Source organism: Pollachius pollachius, assembly GCF_949987615.1.
Source record: "Pollachius pollachius genome assembly, chromosome: 2".
Taxonomy (NCBI): domain Eukaryota; kingdom Metazoa; phylum Chordata; class Actinopteri; order Gadiformes; family Gadidae; genus Pollachius; species Pollachius pollachius.
The window spans coordinates 4,579,479-4,599,958 of NC_136935.1; the positions used below are offsets into that span (position 1 = coordinate 4,579,479).

At 49.7% G+C, this 20,480-nt stretch overlaps 1 protein-coding gene across 1 annotated transcript in view; it reads left to right on the forward strand.

The window, feature by feature from the left end:
* Positions 1-584: 584 nt before the first annotated feature.
* The window catches only part of unc5b (unc-5 netrin receptor B), a 58,196-nt gene continuing 38,300 nt past the window's right edge, over positions 585-20,480 (forward strand). The window contains 1 exon segment of the mRNA XM_079730928.1: positions 585-1,414. Within this exon segment, the coding sequence (XP_079587054.1) occupies positions 1,327-1,414 (88 nt within the window). The 5' untranslated portion in view covers positions 585-1,326.

The following is a 20,480-nucleotide window of genomic DNA, read 5'->3' on the forward strand; positions in this document are numbered from 1 at the left end:
TGGGCGTCTTTATTAGAAAATACCGTAGCTTGCTTGTGAAACGACGTCCTCGTGTGGCAACGGAGGGTAATGTTCTGTTAGGACGTGCCTGTAAAATCAGGAGGGTTGAGGACGGTGCTCCTACAAATGATGAGCTGAGACTTTTCCATAAAGACTTCAGGCGGCTAAATATACCGCAAAACGATTAACAGTGGTGCAATGAAAAGGGATTGAAATTTGAGAGTACTGTTGTAATCCAGAGCCTTGAGCAAAGGCAAAAGTGTTGTACTTCTACAAACAAATTCAGACTGACACAAGCAGACTGACAGACCTGAAAGATACATAAATGAATCTATTTATAGCACGATAGTTGATAGATAGATAGATAGATCGATAGATGAACAGATATATAGATGGAGAGATCTATACAAAAATAAATTGACAACATAGATTGATGACATAGATAACACAGATAGCTCAGGGTCAACCGGGTAAATAATAGAGTCATCGAAGTGGATCCGGGATCCGGGTTTTCATTCTCTCCTCTATCTCCTCCGAGCTCCCACTACTTCACCTTCACTCCTCCACTGTTCACTATAGGAGAATGATGGTATATGATTGGCTAGGCGGGGAACGGTAGTCCGGAGGCTGGCATTCAGCGCGGTGTCGATCCCCGTATTCTTGTTTACACCTTACACCGTCCAAGGAGCGAAGGAGAGCGGACACCACCTCGGACCCGCAGGAGGCTTGTTGGAATACACCGGACACTTTGTCGCTGCTGGCGGCCAGAGCGGCGAAGTTTAGCGCTACTTGATGAGAGCGCGCGAGGGAACGCAGGCTGTGGCGGCGCGTTTGTTCTCTTTATCGGGGATCAGTGATTTGGGATCAGTGATTGGGGATCAGTGATCGAGCAAACTTTTTTGGGGGGAGCTGTCATCTCGCAAGGGGCGAAGCTTGGCATGAGAGCCACCGGGGACGTCTTCATAAAGTTGTCTCTTCGTTTGCGGATGTTTTGACCCTCCTGCCCGTACACATTTCTTGCGGGGAAATGTGTTATTTATCTTGACGTTGTCGCGTCAAGTAGCCTAATTTTCCCGGAAAGAAAGGAATCGTCGCGAATTAGTTGAAACCAGTCCCCCCCCAACACCACCACCACCACCATTGAAGAAATATGAAGCAAAAACGCTGCGCCAGAAACTATTGATAGACTTATTTTTCTATCGTATATTGTACATCTACGAGAAATCATTCGGGGAAGAACATCGTGAATTGAAGTGTTGGTGCTTGGTGCGTCGATAGGACCCGAGGCTAGCTGGGACGCTTCACTGTGGCATAGCCCCGGAAAAGATGCTCTCTCTACGGCTGCGGCGTGAGAGGGGTCTCGGTCCTCTGGTGCTTCTCCTCCTGGTGGCTGGACACGCTGTGGCTGACTCGGGTAAGTTTGAAAAAAAGAAATATTTTATTGTGTGGTATGATCATTTTACTAGAGGTTTTATGGGTGTCAGGTGAGGTGCTGGATTGACATGGCCCACTATAACATGACTGTCGTAAACACGCACTGCAGGTGCGTCTTTTAGTGCTTGGATTGATGTTTGTCTTGTGGGCAAATATGTTGTCAAACAAGAATGTAAAATCGTTGGTCTTCTGAGAAAGGACAAGAGGAAAAAGAGACAAACTTGTTTTTCGTCCGCAATAATGATAATAAAAAAGTAGGTTTATAGTAGGCTGTTGTCTGTAGAGGAATAAGTTGCCATATGTCCACTGCGGGGACCATGCATTTTTTAACTAATGGAAAGTCCTGAATCCTACAATAGGCTTATGCTTAAAGCTTTATTCTTGGACCGGAAAAATCAGCCCCCTAGTGCGCTCGGAGTAATTAAGGTTCTCCCCGTTGCCTCTTGGTCTCTAAAAACAGAAAGGAATACCCTGGTGAAGGTTGAGGGAAAATGCACCCTGGGTGACCCGTGAAAAGTGCTTTTATTTCCACGAGTGTACTTTTTTTGAAATTGTACTTTTAGACTATTTTCTATTTCCCTCCACAAATGGTTAACCGGGCACTTTTATTTTCCTAAATGCACGAATATCGTGAGGAGATTACTTCACCCACCACAAGGGATTTCAAGGTGACATTGCTGAACTCCAGTTAAGAAGAACTGTAGAATGTGCCACACTGTGTTAAACTTCCCCACCCCTCCCTTTGCAAAATCTGATTGAAATGCCACGGAAATCTGAAGGTTTAGTGGATTAAGTGTGTGTGTGTGTGCGTGTGTGTGTGTGTGTGAAGGGGGGGGGGGGGGGGATTGGAGAGAGAGAGGGAGAGAGAGAGAGACATGAGTACAGGGCTGTATAGTACGTTTATGAGGACCCTGGCATGTAAACAACGGGAGCGGCAGAGTGCATGCAGGTCGGGTTTACAAGAAGAACCGCAGCGGGAGGCAAACCTCGCTCCGTGGGGCGCCCCCCCCGTGCGCTGTATGTATCTCCTTCAGCGGCCCTTCGTGGACCAGCCTCTCCTCACCGCACTTAATCAAACCCAACAAAGTGTCCAAATAATTCAATCGTACAAGAAATATCAAAAAAACAACAACTTTCAATTGTGCGAGAAAATGTATTGAAAATAAATAATCATCCAAGTTTTAATAAGACAGAATGGGACGAATGTGGGGTGGTGTTTTTTTTTTTTTTACAATGGCCCGGTCTGTCCGGATGGAAGTTTCAGTGCGGAGTTGCTGTACGAGAGTGATGGAGGCCGAGATATCCGTCCAAGGAATGCATGTTGGTGCAGACAGATTGCCTTTATCTCCCTCCCCGGTTTATCTGTATACCTTTCTTGCGCCCAACCCACGATAAAGCCATCCACCAAGACCGCACTGCACGGTGGATGTGCTGAGCTCACGTTTTCGGCTAGGGTGCCTTCTTCTCGGCGTGTTGACGTACACATTAATTACACTGCCGGCAGGGACGCTTGTCTGGGGCAGAGCTCTCTTGCTGGCTGGCCAATGTTCCTGCGTTAGGGTTTGTGTCCGTCTTTCTCTCTCTCATCCTTGGCGTCTCTGCCTCTGTCTTGGTCTCTCTCTCTCCCCCTCTATCAGTCTCTCTCTCTCTCTCTTTCTCTCTCTCTCCCCCTCTATCAGTCTCTCTCTCTCTCCCCCTCTATCAGTCTCTCTCGCTCTCTCTCTCTCTCTCTCTCTCTTTCTCTCTCTCTCTCCCCCTCTATCAGTCTCTCTCTCTCTCTCTCTCTCTCCCTCTCTCTCTCTCTCTCTCTCTCTCTCTCTCTCTCTGGAGGTTTGACTGTCTACCCCCGCTCGGGGACCCTGCCCATGTGTGGGTTGAATGTTTGCATGTGAATGTCAGCTTATGTTTGCCGTTGTTGACGTTTGTGAGTGCGGACATACGGAGAGTGCAGTCTGCAACAGATTAAGATTAGACGGAGATGAAGGAGGGAGTGTTCTCCTGGAGGACTTCCAGGGGTGGGGTGGGGTAAAAAAAAAAAACGGGCGGGGGTGGAATGGGGGCAACCAGGAGGTCTCCAACCGGGAGGTCACGGGAGAGGGAAGGAGCTTGCGTGGCAGATAGGAGATCTGGGCCGGCTGCGTGTTCAGGGGAAGGGAGTAAAACATGTCCAACACACACCCAGAGAGCAGCCGGATGAACGGCCAGGCTCTGGTAGCGTGCGCTGTCTCATTGTGGAGCGAGCGGGGAGGCTGCAGCGTCTCACTGGCTCCGTAGCGCCTGGGAGAATAAAAGGTCCCTGAAAAGTGAGTTCTTCGAGTAGGCGGAAGAGATCCGATGAGATATTTGTTCATTGTGGCATTGGCAGAATAATGCCGTTTCGTGTGCGCCCGGACCAACACGCCCGGACCAACGGTGGCTGTGTCGAGGCGAGAGGAACGGCAGGAATCCCGCAACCAATGGTGGCTTCAAACCCGGCTGGGAGGAGCTTTCAACTTCAAACACGCTCAGCAGGCCAGGAGACATTAGATTGGATCGCAGGTTTCCCTGGGAAACGCACCGCCCGAACAATAGCCCGGACCTCCAGAGGTTTTGGACTGGAGGCCGGCCATCTGACGGGTGCAGATTAGTAGACAGGCTCCCTCTGATGCCACTGCTCGACAGGCCGGGCGACGCGACGGGGGCGGTAGGCCGGGGGTGGGGGGGGGAGGCTAGGCGGACGGCTCGGCCCCAGAGCAGTGCATTAGTTTTATGACCATCAGGCAGTGGGGATGGGATCGCTGGTCCGCCGCTGGCCCTCTCTGCTCTATTATTCATTCGTGCAAAGTGGTCTCTGTTAATATTTAAAATGTGCTCGGGATGCCCAGATCCCCGACATCACATGAAAGGAGTCGAGCGGGGAGGGACCCGGGGGGGGGGGGGGGGGGGAACAGCTGCTCGGCCTCCGAAGGCCAGAGATTTCCTTGAAAGTCTTTTAGGGGACACTCGAAGAAAGTATCCGTTTTATACACCAATCCCGTTTGACAAAAGCGTCCACAGCTGGCCGCTCGAGTGTGAATTGCCGCGTCGACGGCCGTTGTAGTGGCGGTGAGTTGTGGCCGGACCCGGAGGGTGGTGAAGGAGAAGGGTTACACGGGGCGATGTGATCCATCTGGAAGGGCCTGGGAGGACGGTAGGGGCGCGGGGTTGCATGGGAAGGGAGATAAATCGAAGAGAGACATATTGAGATGGATGGCTCTCAGGGCATGGCTTTTAAATATCCTTTATGAGGAAGAGAGTCAGGAAGGAAAAGTCCACCAGCAGTGGCATTCAAGCGTCATTAAGTCTCCGCCACAGAACAACCGACGGCGGTCGAGAGACAGAGGAAATACCTCCAGAGGGGAGCGACTGTAAACAGTACTGAGAGAAGGGCTGCTTGGGCCTTGGGTTTAGACAGAGGTGGACGGGCGGTGGGTTTAGGACCAGGGGAGAGTCCGGGAGAGGTGCGGGAACCAAGAGATCGGGGAAGTGACGTAAAAAAAGACACAAATCCAGGAGGGGGATGTTTTTATTAGGGCCCTTATCGACGTTGAGAGCTCACAATATTAAGTGTAGACACGTTTAATGCTTTGCCGATACTGCGCATGTTAGACCGGACCATAAATCTGCAGCAAATGGCGAGAGCTCTATAGGAGGACAGAGCGAGAGGAGCGGGGAACGGGAAGGATGGAGAGGAATTAGTGACGGAGATGAGGAGTGAGGTGGGGTTATCGACAGTGCTGAGATGCGTCTAGATTTAAACACATGCTAGTCTAGTCTTCGGGAAAAGTAGTGAGCAAGCTTTTTGTGCAGGTGCTGTATAGAATGCATAACGAAAGCACATATTGCAAATATAAAAATAGCACATAGTTGACATATACATATGTAATGTAATGTAATATATATATATTATATAATATAGCAAGAAAGGCTTGTATTTTTATTATTTAATGTTTTTCAGATGCACTAGTTGGGCAAAATCATTGAAATTATTACAATCGTATTCTAATGAATTAGAGTGTGATATGTGTCTATTAAATGATCAAAAAGATTGCTGCACGACAGCAAGAGGTTTGATGAACACGGTATGGCACAAAAAACAGCCGGTATCTGCCTTAAAACGAAATATCCTTTAAATATGAAGATACAGTAGCAGGGTGGGGGAAATGTATGCCGAAAAATCCACATTCCTCTTCCCCACCGTTTCGAACCAGGATGGCTGCACGGTGAATTAGGCCAATTGACTGGGAATGCTTTGTGGATCAGATGTGTCAGTGGCTGAGGCCTGAGAAATGCAACCTGCTGACAGAGCGGGTGTGGGTGAGCCGGGGAGAGGAGCAGGGGGGCTAGAGTAGCAGCGACAGAACCGGCAGGAGGGAGAAGTTTCAATGGCAGATGGGAGTTGAGAGTTGAGTCGCTAGGCAGGCGGGACAGGCCCCCCCCCCCCCCCCCCCCCCCCCCCCCCCCCCCCCCACACACACACACTCTGCCCTGCCCTGTGGGGAGGGCGGGCCAGTAGGGTGGGGCGGAGCAGACAGGGAAACAGGAATAAAACCTCTGTGGGGTTCCATTGTGCTGGAGATGAATAGGGGGTCTCTGGAGGGCATTTTGGACGGCCCTCTCTGTGTGGGGTGAGGGGGGAGGCAGGAGAACACGCTCTCTCACACTCACTCACCTCACACTGACTCTCTCACTCACTCACTCTCTCACTCACTCACATCACGCTGACTCTCTCACTCACTCACTTCTCTCACTCACTCACTCACGCTGACTCTCTCACTCACTCACTCTATCACTCACTCTCTCACTCACTCACACTGACTCTCTCACTCACTCTCTCACTCACTCACTCTCTCACTCACTCACCACTGACTCTCTCACTCACTCACTCACTCACTCTCACATTCATTCGCTCACTCATTCGTTCCCTCACACTCACTCACTCACATCAATCACTCGATCGCTCACTCACCCACTCACTCACTCTCACAAACACACACGCACACAATATTTACTTTATTCATAGTTAAAAATGCAAACTGTATATGTGTGTGGTGTGAATGAGGGAGTGCGTTTGGGTGTGTGTGTGTGTGTGTGTGTGTGTGTGTGAGTGTGCCCCGCTGCACGTACCTCTGCTACCGCTGGCGTGTGTGAGTGTCAGCACCTTGGGGGTGCAGCGGTTGCTCGGCCCACACTTGCCCACATCAAAAGGCCACACCTGTCGACAGCACAACAATCTGGCCCCTCAGATCCAGCCCAACAATAGAACCTGCTGAGACCATCTCAATGATATCAAATGAGATCAAAGACGGCCCTGCATGTCCGCACACAGGCACACACACACACACACACACACACACACACACACACACACACACACACACACACACACACAGAGAAAAGACCCAATACAACACAGACCCTTGAGGAGGATATAGTGCGGTTTTCCTCTGATGAAGAACAAGTGGTGTTTGGGTGTGAAGTGGTGGATGGAGACCGGCTGAGGGAGGGGAGAGGAGGAGGGAGGAGGAGGAGGAGGAGGAGGAGGAGGAGGGGAGGAGAGGAAGAGAGAGGAGTGAGTGAGTGAGTGGATGAATAAGTGACTGAAGGAATTTCATTTAAGATCTCAGCAGCCGACAGAGCGTCGTGACCAATAGGATCAGGATGTACCGCAGGGGGTCCTGCCGTATCCAGAGCAACCCCCTGTCCCACACGCACAACGCACACAGAAGCGCGCACACACACACACACACACACACACACACACACACACACACACACACACACACACAGGCACGCGCCCAGATCCAGGCAGGCAATCCCTCACTCCACACCCACCAACCGACACACGGATGCGCACAACACTTACACAAGACATCCCTCATCCCAAACCCCCCCCACACACACAAACACACACAGACACATACATACTACAATGACACAGAACCCCCCCCCCTCTAAATCTACACACACAAATGAGACACCCTGGAAAAACCGCCGTACCATGACTTGTCTGCGTGTGTCCGTGTCTGTGTGTCTGTGCGTGTTCTGTTCTAGCAGAGTCGTGTTTTTAAGGCCATGTTGATTTTCTTTATCTTCTTAGCGGAGGCTTTTTGTCTTCAAAAGGCAGTTCAACCGAGGCCACTCAGAGATTACGTCGCAGCCAGTCTGGGGGATGTTTATGCATGTGCTTGTGTCTGTTTATGTGGGCGGGGATTGTGGTTGCCTCGCATGGATGACCAAGGCCTGAGGGCTGGTTTTAAGGTTGCTAATAGCACAGAGTCTGTTTGATCTAGACTGCCTCTCCCCGATCCCAGGTTTAGAGAATATGAAAAAAAAAATGATAGTGTTTAAAAATATGTGCCGTCTATTATTAAAAAAACGCTCTCATTTGACTTGTTTTGTCACGGTTAAGCACACTGTGAGCGAGCTGCTCTTTGCTACGTTTGCCTCTAGAAAAGCTGTTCTTCTCAACCTGCTCCTCTTAATGTGTTTGCAGACACAAGTCGTTCTCCCGGAGATATACATGTCGTGCTCAGTTTCCCCACCTCAAAATACCTCCCCTCCATCAGTCCTGTCCGTCATTCCTCTTTCTTTCTCCCCTTTTTCCTGCTCGCCAGCCTGCCCTGAAACACAGTTTGGCCCGCTGGTCTTTATGAGGAACCGTGAAGAATCCGATTTTTTTAAGTGTCACGGTTATTAGTGCTCCCATCTGCCTCGAAGCAACCTAAGTGGGGGGGGGGGGGGGGAGGGGGGGTGTGTACGAGTTGTGAAAGGTATGTTTTGTGTGTGTGTGTGTGTGTGTGTGTGTGTGTGTGTGTGTTTGTGTGATTGTGTGAGTGTGTGTGTCATTCAATGCAAGTATCGTGTGTATGTGTGTGTGTGTGTGTGTGTGCGGGGGGAGGGCTGTTTGTGTGTGTCAATGTGAGTATCTGTGTGTGTGTGTGTGTTCGGGGGTGAGGTTGAGGGTGGGGGGAGTCGATGGCTTTGCTACACCTCCGTCTAGTATATGATGAATATGGGTCGGGGGGGCTCATTGAGGGCTGAAGAGTTCTCTTTAGGTGGGGGGCGGGGTGAAACTGGGTGAGGGTGGGGTTTGGGGGGGGGGGGGAATCTTTACAGAGTGAACAGACCCTACGGTGCAGCTGGTGTGTCTAAAGTAGGGGAATGGACCTCCCGTGAGAGGGGGTGTTTTGATTGAGCGTATGCACGCACGTGTGTCTGTTTGGGTGAGCACACCGGAAACGATCGCTGCATCCTTCTGTCTTCATCGTCACACGCAGCTAGGCAACAGGGCTCACACTCACCCAGAGAAACAGGATGCACTCCCTTCCCCCATTCCCCTTTCTCCTCCAACGTGTTTCAAATCAAGGTGAATGACGTCTAATGAGTGGATGTGTGAGATAGAGGGGATAATCGCACATTTGGTGTGATTGTTCATCTCTGATGTGTGCTGCTTTGGCTGGGTGTGTTGTGTGTGTGTGTGTGTGTAGGGGGGGGTGGGTGGGAGAGAGTGAGAGTATGAGGGGGAGACAGAGAGCGTATGTGTGAGGCGATACTACACTGTTTGTCTCACTTGCCTCCTGTCTTTCTGGGTAATTGAGCCATGATTGGCCACTCAATCAGGAGTCAATAAGGACAATTCTGGACCTCTTGTCTCTTCTACTCTCCTCTATTCACTTCAGTCTTCCCTCTCATCACCCCTTTTATTTAAAAACCTCTCTCGCTCTCTCGTCGTCTCCCTCCCTGCCCACACACACACACACACACACACACACACACACACACACACACACACAGACAGGCACGCACTCAAACCATATAGGGCTAATGGCTTCATCTGTTTAGACAGTTTTAGACCACAACCCGGAATGGAGGAGTTAAACAAAGACCTCTGGCTCCATCCGCTCTCTGCTCCCCCAGTACCTCTCACGGATCCTTCACTCCAAACGGGCTTAATTCTCCCTCCTACGTCGGCTTTGACTGGGAGGGGGACGATTCTGTTTGTGCCTTGCAGCCTGCAAATCTTAATCAGCGGCTGACAGCCTCCTCTCGGCTCTGTACGTGTGCGTCTGTGTGTGTGTTCCGTGTGCACGGGCACATGCATGTGTACGCGCACGTACAAATGTAAGAGGTGACTAATGGCAGACGATTCGAGTGTCTGTGTGTGTGTGTTTGTGTGTGTGTGTGTGTGTGTGTGTGTGTGCATGTGCGGTTGCGGTACACGTACACATACATGTACAAATTTGAGGTGCGGTGACTAATGATTGATAATGAAGATGATTCGGGTCTGAGTGTGTGTGTGTGTGTGTGTGTTTTTTTTTTTGGTGTTTTTGTGTTTTTTTTTGTTTGTGCGCGCACATGTCTGTTCGGATGTGGTGTAAGGGAGTGGCCAATGTTAGCTAAAGGGTGACTCACCGACGACGCTATTCGGAAGCTAGCATGAAGCTAGCAAGAAGCTACCTCCGCGTTGCAGGTCATGGCGTGGTCAGGTCTCAGTCAGCTGTCACCTGTTCGCAACCCCCCCCCCCCCCACCCCCCCAACCCTAACAAGCTCCCGTGACCCCCCGTCTAGCCCGGCTGCCATCCTGATTGGACAGAAGGAGCGGTTATGTCATCGTGCCTCTGCACCGCGGGCGGTCCAACGCCTCCAGACGCGCTACGTATACACACTGCCTCGCTCTGGTCCTACAGGTTGTACGCGCCGGGTTGGCTCACATAATGCCCATTTTAAACCCGGGTGTAATTAAGGACGCTTTTAAGTGCCTGAGGCCACAAAGCCCTGAGTGAGTGTCGGCATGGCGATGAGTTTCCATTGTCCCGGCTCAAGCCTCTCACCTCCTGCCTGCCAGATGGATTGATCAACCCAGCCTACTGTGGGCCTGGCGCCCTAGTACTGACTCACCGCTGGCCTGTAGATGAGCTGTTGGTCTGAACTAATGCACATCAGTTGTAAAGTATGCCTGTGGTGCCCACACAGACACACACAAGCACACTTACACACTAGCAAACTAATCCCTCAACCCTGGCCACAAACATACATGCAGAGTATGAATTTGTTTTTTTTTGGATGACGCCATTGTGTGTGTGTGTGTGTGTGTGCGTGTGTGCGTGCGTGCGTGCATGCGTGCGTGCGTGTGTGTGTTTGTGACCGTTGCCACATGGGCGGATGAGTGTTTCTGCACACTTTGGGCGGGCAGGCCCACAGCCTGCTGTGATTGTGATTAGGAAAGCAGATGGACAGCCATGCTGACTGGTGAGGGTTCATTAACTCTGGGTGTCTATGCTGCTCAGGGTCTATCTGCTGTCTCTCTCTCTCTCTGTCTCTATCTGCTGTCTCTCTTTCTCTCTCTGTCTCTATCTGCTGTCTCTCTTTCTTTCACTCTCTCTGCTTTCTCTCTCTCTCTCTCTCTCTGTCTCTCTCTCTCTCTCCTCTCTCTCTCTCTCTCTCTCTCTCTCTCTCTCTCTCTCTATTCTCTCTCTCTCATCCTCCCCTGCAATACTCTAGACAACCAAGACTCTGTGCATGTGTGTTTGTGTGTGTGTGCCGCCCGCGGTGTGTACATGCGGGCACATGTCAACACGTCTACACGTGCACATAGATCGGTGTGGGCGTAGTGTGGCAAAAACACACGTATATTTGATCAAGCAAAGCATTTTATGTGACGTTTCATCGTTTTATCCTTGATTGGTTAACAGCTAATTTCCCTCTTTGCATTACCCGGCTCATTAAACTAAATGCCTTCCTCCCTTTGGCCACATGTGTCTTTGTGCCTCCAAAATCCACCGAAACACGCACACGTCCTCCCAGCAGAGCGTGCTCACAGTCACATTCGGCATCCACAGCGCACGTTGTCACCACGCAGAAGTCTGAGTCAACGGATGACCCGTGCTGTCTATTAATGCGAGCCCGCTGCTTCCTGGCAGAGATGAATATTGGTCGTTACAGTGGATCGTTAAACACCGCCGCCGTAGCAGGGGGCTGTCTGTAGCTTCAACCTTCACGCTGAGCGCAGGTCCTGTCCCCCTCTGTCCCCCCCGCCACCCCCCCCCCCCCCCCTGTTCCCCGCCTGACAGCAGACACACGGATCATAGAATCGCCTCACACCTGGACAGACTTGTAGAGAGCCAGACATAGACAGACAGACAGTGGGGGTGGTTGGTTTGTTGGGGACTGGGGGAGGGAGGGGCGGAGGGGATGAGGCACAGACATGTCCCCCTAGGAGGGAGGGAGAGAGAGATGAGAGAGAGAGGAGAGAGAGAGAGAGAGAGAGAGAGAGAGAGAGAGAGAGGAGAGAGAGAGAGAGAGAGAGAGAGAGAGAGAGAGAGAGAGAGAGAGAGAGAGAGAGCGACAGAGACAGAGAGCGACAGAGACAGAGACAGAGACAGAGAGCGAGAGAGACAGAGAGAGAGAGAGAGAGACTTAGAGAGAGAGGAGACAGACAAACACTAGACAAGTCCCCCCAACATAAGGCAAACTTGGCAGGGAGCAAGAATAAACTGTGTGTGTGTGTGTGGGGGGGGAGGGCACGTTGGTTAAATATAAAACATTGCGAAGGTGAAAGTTTTCCTTGCGTGGATTCAGAACTGGTCGATATAGACAAAGTCACACCGCCCACCACATTATGAATTTTTCTACTTTCACTTTTTAACTTTTAGCTTTTCTAGTCGGAGAGATTAGTAATGTGATGTGATGACCGAGCAGCTAGTGGCCATCATTATTCAATCCATTCAGCCAGAACAGCGCAATAAGGATGGAAAATTGGATAGCTTGCCGAGCTTTTAAGAGCCAGAACAATGCTGCATTTTACCCTTTTTCCCGTCATAAAGACCTCCAACGTCTCGGACAATATCTAGTCTCACTCTATCACAATATTGATATTAGATCTGTCTCTCTCTGGATATGTATATATATATATATGTATATATATATATATATATATATATATATATATATATATATATATATATATATATATATATATATAAAACTTGAACCTTGAGCTACCTCGTGCCAGTGGGCCACAAAGACACCCGTAGGAAATAGTTAGCCCAGCACTGCTTCAGGGGTTGTTTCGTCGTAAAGTGCCTCAGCGGTTGTTGATACTGATGGAATCTCATTTGAAGCCGTGTACACACAAGGTATGTATACAGAAGTCAATCACACTGTTGGGATTTGATCCAAAACAGACAGATTGTAACTTTGCTTCCGCACTCAAGCATTTTTTTTACTCCGGCTGATCAAGAGAGGGAGTCTTTTGTCTCGGTTTAGGCCCGGGAGTGTGAGTGGCAGAAGCAAATAGAAAATTCATGTTTTGTTCTCCCGCCCACGCCTCCACTCTGTGCATGTGAGTGTGACCATGTGCTCAGCCTTCGCGCACGCCAACAAACACACAGTCACGCATGCACCCTGTCACGCAGACACTGTCACGCACACAGTGGCACGCACACACTGACTCACACACAATGTCACACACACAAACAAAATTTCAGGCACACACACACTATACCCACAAACAACACACGACACACACACACTATAACACTATAACACACACTCAGACGCACATGTTTTTTATAGGAGTGATTTCAAATAGTTTTCCTGTGTGTGTGTGTGTGTGTGTGTGTGTGTGTGTGTTTGTGTGTGAGTGACAGTTCTACAGTAGATGGGAGTGTGTAAATCCTACCTCTTCATCTCAAGTGCCTCGGCAGGTGGGCCTTACATTAGCAATTTACACATCTGTCCCCGGGCAAGGAACAGACAACTATGAGAATAATAGACTCTCGATGGAAATGGAATGAGCGAAAACCAAAAGTCAGGCCTAGAGGGGGAGGAAGAGAGGCGTAAAGAAGAGAGACAGAGAGACAGAGAGGGAGACAGAAGGAGACCGAGAGAGATAGACACAGAGGAAGCATAGGCAAGGTGGAAACATCCAGCCTTTGTTAACAGGACACTAAGGTAGTTTTAATAAAACCCCCACCACTACATGCTACGGTGCCCCTTTGTTTCCCGTGTCCTGCTTTGTCCCTCCCACTCTTTCTCTCTCTCTGCCTCGCTCCCTCTCTCTCTCTCGCGAGTCGCCATCATGCATGCTGTGAGGAGCCAGGCCAGCCTCTCCCCTCTTTCATCTCCCCGTGAGGAGCAGAGGAATGGAGGTCCTCCCAGGAGCGTGTAATTACATGGAGACATCCTGAGTGAAGGCGTCTGCCTCGGCATGCTCACACACACACACACACACACACACAAACCGAAACAAAAAAGAAACTAAACAACCCAACACAACCAACAATCAACCCCCCCCCCCCCCCCCACCCCCCCCCCCCCCCCCCCCCCCCCCCCCCCCCCACCTAAATACCTCCTGATAGAGGGAGATCCAAAAGGGGGACATTTAGCTTCCTTTGATCTGCCATAGTGCCTTTGGTCCGAACCTGCCCATTACTGCGGCCCCTTAATAAGTAGTATCGCGGCTCTGTGTACTTCATTAGCGGCATTGTCGCGTGTGCGTGTGCGCCGCCAGGCTCCCAGAGCCATGGGGGGGGAACGGGACCCAAACACTTTTCATTCATTTATTTCAGCGCCCGAGTCATCGCAATCATGACACATTCAGCCGGCGAGTGCCGTGGCCCCGGACCGTGACTCATCTGGGAGACTTATTTTTTCTTTTTATAGGCCTACATTGTTATTGGTCTCGGCCTCTAATTGGTCCGGAGCCCATTTGCATTCTGGGTAAGAGTATAACGACGGGGGCTCTTCGGAGGCACTTTTAACGACAAAGTTATTGCACTTTGTCTTCATTTCTTAAAGAAACGCTGATGCATCCAGATGGCTACTTTTTGTGACCGTTTAGCCAGTATGATCGCATCATAAACGCTGAGAGCTTTACAGCTGGGGGTGTCTCGACTTAGCTCACAAGGCAGTGGACCTGAATCACGTTCACCTAAGACGTACCTCTCCCTGTGGCTGTCCTGTCCCGCACTCCATCCTCCTTCATCCCCCTGCCCTGTTAAGGGCTGATTACGGACCCCTTACGTCCTTGCGGACCCTCCTTGCGTCGGCCGCGAGGGCCTGACGTGCGCCTCCCAAAAATCGTAACCTCCCGTCGAGGCGACGCAGCAGCAAGGGGCTGTGATTGGTCCGCTCACTAAAACCCGACGCAGAACCATAAAGGTTCACGACTGCGTCGGAGCGCGTGCGTGGTCGTTGCGTTGCGTGAACGTGGGGGGGCCATCGTCAGCCCTTGAGACGTACCTCTCCCTGTGGCTATCCGGTCCAGCTCTCCATCCACGTCCATCCCCCTGCCCTGTTTGATTGCAGGCAGCGAAGGCGGGGCCACATACACCATGAGGTCGCACATTCCCCACTGGCCCCCGGGGGTCACTCAACGGCTTTGTCTAAGGGCCGGAGTGTGACCGAGTGCGTTAAGGGGTGTCTTCTTTTGCGCCTGTGTAAATCCGCCCCCATTCACGGGGAGTTAACTGTTTCTGTGAACTCACTGTGAGATGAAGTGAGCATTCTGGCGGAGCTCAAACAGACTTTGCCTCAGACAAAGGGCCCCGGGCTCCTCGGTTGGCCTTTAGCGGGGCTCCTGAATGGCGTGTGAAAGAGGCTGAAGTGTTGCCCTCCTCCCTACAGCTGCAGGGCTCTCAGCTGCTGGGCAGAATGGCAGGCCCCGCCGCGGGGCTCGGAGGTCCGCTCAGGACCCCTGTACGCCCTGACCTCGGTGACCCCGCTGCGGCCACACACTGAGTGTTTAGGGGGATAAGCCCCTTCGTATACACGGCAATATCTAAATTAAAATGTCCCACTGACGACGGATTTAGTGGCGGGGGGGGGAAGGAAAAAAAACAAAACAAGGGTGAGGATAAAACTGCCATTTTGTCTTTCCTTTTCTCTCTTGGCTCCTCGGCCGAGCAGAATATGTTATACTGGCTCTTGGATTAAACGTTTTTTAGTTTTTTTCCAAGAACAGAAAGTCCCCTGTCCCCCCCGACAAAAAAAGGGTAATATGCAGCTTTAAAACTGCTGATAGAAACTATTTTTAGCTGAAGAATTCATATTCATTTCTAAAAATAAACACCCACTATAAGCTCTCGCTCGATGCACACACCGTTACACAAATCTCTCTATCTCTATTTTTCTCTCTCTCTCTTTCTCTCTCTCTCTCGTTTACTCTCTCACACTTTCCTTCTGTCTGTCACTCAAACCCACACACACTGAACACACACACACACACACTGAGTACACACAGAGCTCTGCTAACTGTGTTCGATCGTAAACAACCCACTCTCTCTCTGCCATGTTTATTCTCTGGATTATTCTGCCCTAATCTCTTTAGATCATAATTCAGATTAGTTTCTGCGTTGTTATTATTATTGCTATGTCCAGTACTGTACTGTACGTCTAGGATTCGCTCCCTGCTGTGGTGTGGCTGTGTTGGTCTGATTAAAACGACTGACCGTCGCCCTACATTGTCTGGAAAATGGTGGCATAGAAATAAATAAGTAAATAATAATAATGTATGTCTTAAAACCTGTGTGTGTGTGTGTGTGTGTGTGTGTGTGTGTGTGTGTGTTTGTGTGTATGTGTGTTTGTGTGTGTGTGGGGGGGGGGGGGGGGGGGGGGTACAGATTATATTTATGTCTATGGCCTATCCAATAAATTGGGCTGCAGGGATTTAAAATATCTTTACAATCTTTTATCTACTAGTTTATTTTAATAACTCGTCTTGGTCCATTACCTGTACCAGCTAAAAGCACTTAACTTAAATTCATAAGAGAATATAATAACACATACAAACAAAAGGTCTGTTTTTGGATACAACAGGATAGAAGTATAGAGATTGTATTGGCTCCCATGTGCCAACAATATAATTCCTTTCATAAAGATTGCGAGATTGAATTTTCATAAAGATTGCGAGTGTTCAATTTAATGCTAGGAGCGAAATAATCAATGTTTTTCTCCGGCCCCTAAGGATTGTCTGCCTAGTGTCCCGGTGCATTGCAGAACAGTGAACAGGATCCAGCTAGGGGTGCACCGTCAACCGGCCGTCAACCAGTATTATAAACTGATCTATTTTTAAAAGGAATTTGTAAAAAAGCTTGACAATATAAGAAACTTCTCAAAATATCTGTTTGAGAAGTTTAGTTGTAATATGCTTTTGTTCAAAAATGAAAGCCTACGCCAGCAAAGGGATGCGTCTATCTGTGCTTTGGTGACCATACAAGAGCAGAAGAAAACATTTTCCCTTTTGATAATTTATTAATCAAACCAACCCTTAATTATTCATCAAATAAAAACATGACTTGACTTAAGTGTACCATACCAGTCAGCATTTCAAATGTTACTTTTCAAATAGTTGTTTAAAAGAGCATAAGAAGTGCTTGCTGCTGCCAATATTGTTCTTGCTTTTAGAATATATTTTTAATCATGTGTCACTGTAATGGAGCAAGAGCAACAGGCAATACTCTCTCCTAGTTTAACTCGTTTACAAAAAAACAAAGCAACTTGTAGAAAAATCAAATAAGCTGAAAACATCGTTACAAGCGCCTATAAACCGGGCCCTTTTACCTAATTATCTTCACAGAACACACTCCCGGCTCTCCGCCGCAACACAGCTTCTGGTCCAGCCTCCCCTCCCCCTCCGGTTCGCTGGCTCAACCCTTTTTTCTATTAAGACAAACGATGGAACCTTAACCATGAAGCGGGCACAGGGTCGTCCGCACCCAGCGGTCTCCACATAACCCCAGACGACGCGTGCTCTCGGTGACATGGGATGAGATGACGACCAACCCACCGCCTCTGCTCCCTCGCCCCCTCAACCACGGACCCCCGACGGGGCCCACAATATGCAAGCTAGCCAAACACAGGAGGGCTCGGGAGCGGAAGTGCGCACGCGGGGCCGCGGGGGGGAAGAGAACGGCGAGAGGAGGTGAAGCCGGGGTTTATTGCTCGGAAGGTGTATGAAATGCAGGGAGAGGTTGTGTGTTTATGTGTTATGGGTGGTGGTGGTGGTGTCGGTGGTGGTTGTGGGAGTGTGTGTGCTCAAGCCCGTAGACCTGAGATCAGAGCCGGGGCCGGCAGAGTACATTTCATTACTTGTGTGGCTCCTCTCCGGGGGCCCCGTAGGTGCGGGCCCCGGCAGACTGCCTGCGACTGGAAGTCTCCGTGATTAGATGGAGCGCACCACAGTTAATGGACACTATTGATCCCGGCCACTCGTTATATGGAACACCTCAGAACAGGAAGAGTCTGAGACGTGAGGCCCGCAATAAATCTCACGCTGTCCTGAGTGGTCTCGTGTCTCTCTCTCTCTATCCCTCTATCCCTCTCTCTCTCTCTCTCTCTCTCACCTTCTCCATCTTTATCCACACATCTCCCTATCTCCCCTCTCCCTCACTTTTTTTTATTGTCGCCCTTCCTCCGTACACAACCGGCCACGCTTTATCCCTCTCTCCTCGCTCGCCGACCTCTTATATTTTATTTTATCACTCTTTCTCATTTTTCATTTGTGCCCCGATCGCCTACAGTGTTAACGCAGGCATAAAAATGATTGCCGACTGCGTGATGTTTATTAATGCGCTGTGTAGTGTAAAAGTAGCTTTACGGCCGGCCATGTTATAACTCACCATGAGAAACACTTTACCGCGCCTTTGTGCGGAGAAGTCCGGAGTAATCAAACTGAGTTCCTCATCCTCCACCACCGAAGCCCACGTCAGCGGACTGAATCGGTCCCAGGGACGGCTGAGATCGTGGCTCGGCCGAAGCTTATCACAGCCAGAGGTCAGCCGGTCAGAGGTGGTCCCGGGGTAGAGGTCCACTCATTAGGAGGGCGTACGTGGCATCCCGTTGGCTTCAGTGTGGGGTGTTGTTGTGTAACGTTAGCTCATGGCAGCAGAAACGCTGAGCACAACCAATGCTGTCACATCAACAGTGTGGCCAGGACCGTTTGATTTGCGGCGTTTGTCGCATTCTCTTTGTGATGTATTGTTTATACTGAGCGATCACACGGAACTAACGGGAGCGCAAAGGGCACATGTTCACGTTCTATTATTCAAGGGGGAAACGGTCCGCATGCGCATTGGACCGGCTGGCGTCTGGGTAGACGCGCCATGTCGGTGTGCATTAATATTAGATGGGGGTGTATGCCTTGTGTAATTACTCGGAACACACACGGCGTGTCGCGTTGTTCACGTGTAGCCGGCTTTGACTCCTGACTGAAGTATGAACATTAGCAACAGCTTGTGTGGCTTCTTGTGATCGATGTGTATGGGAGTTATGCTTAATAAATAGGGTTGTGTACAACTAAGAATGTAGTTACTTGGAACTGCTTACCAGTGATTTCCTCAATGCAGGCAATACTGGCCAGTGGTCGCTCATAACATTTATGAGAGACAGGGGAGAAGGGGGAGGAGAACTAGGGGGGGGGGGGGGGGGGGGGGGGGGGGGGGGGGTGAGAGGGGTAGAGCGAGGAGGGAGAAACCTCTGTTTGTTGATCTGGGAAAAAGCTGCACAGGCTCGAAGTCAGTCACGCCGAATGAATTGGAAAATGTGGGAGCGATCTAAACATCTTTATGTCTGATGCCCGCCATTGTGCTCCCCGAATTACCCCATTGACTGCACTCCTATGAAGGTCAGGAGGTCCGGGGAATTCTGGGTTCTGCCACTGTGTTCGGCCTTTCAGCAGAATGCTCCGCTGATCTTCTCTGAAACGGGGGTCCGTCCCCCTCGTTATTCGGAGCGGCCGTGATTCCGTACGAGGCCCGTCTCTCCTGGGCAACCAGGACCTCCACACGACTAGATCAGAGATCACCCTGATGGGCCAATGGAGGGTTTGGAAATGGTGGTCTGCAGTTCATTCAGCGAACTCCCCACCATAGCTCACATTTCAATGTAATGTATGTCGAGAATGGGATTGTTTATTTGCAAAGTATTCAGCGCCATGTACTGAGTTTTTTCCGACAAATTTTTCAGCAAAGTGCCCGTCAGTATTAGCTTTCTTGTTCTTTAAGAAACTCACAAACAGAGATCCAGTCATTGCCACTCTTGTAGTAAAATTAATACACTTTAATCGTGCTCATACTTTTATATTCTTTAAATCTTACAAATACGTTAAGTAAGAAGTAAGGAGTGAGAGCTCATTAGGTATTAGGTCTCATTGTCTGCATGTATATGAAGAGGTCAGAGAGAGTAAAACTTTGAGCTTTTTCATTGTTTTTTAGCCTGGATTTCACAAAGCGATTATAGAAAGATAATCTGTGTGGAGGAAAATAATCCCATTCATGAATGTTAGATGTGTGATAGATGTGTATGTGTCTGAGTATGTCTACGTGTGCGCTGGTTCAATTGAAATCCTCATCGGCCTTTATCCAAAGACATTCTATAGATTGCTCTATAAATCCCTGGCACAGTGATATCTAATCAGATCATGTAACGGGATGCATATGGTGTGTGTTTGCTGTCCTCTATGGAGGCTTCGGTCTTGCTTTTCAGTTAGGTAGTTTCTCACAAATCTGTCCCAGTCCCACTCGTGTGAGCAAGTTTATTCTTCAGATTTCCGAGCTGTTCTGAGGAGTTTTCTCCTCTCGCTCTCCTTTTTTTTTTATCCTTTAAGTAATCAATAATGCCTGTATAAATCCAGGTCAGCATGGCTCCTCAGCCTTCTCTCTCTCTCTCTCTCTCTCTCTCTCTCTCTCTCCTATCTTTCTCTCTCTCTCTCTCTCCTATCTTTCTCCCTTTCTCGCTCGCTCTCGCTAGTTCGGCCTTTCTTCGACTGTCACTCTCTTCCCTTGCCAACACTATCTCTGTTTGTTCCCAGCTATTTTTCCTCGTTTTCTGGCTTCATTTTTCGCTTTCATCTTCTATCCCTCCCCACTTCTTCTCTCTCTAACCATATCCCCCCCTATCTCTCTCTCTATCTCACTCTTGCTCTCATTCTCTATCTCCCATTCTCTCTCTCTCTTGTTCTCGCTCTCTCATTATCTCTCTCACATTCGCTTCTTTCACATTCTCTCTCTCTCTCCCTCCCTCCTTC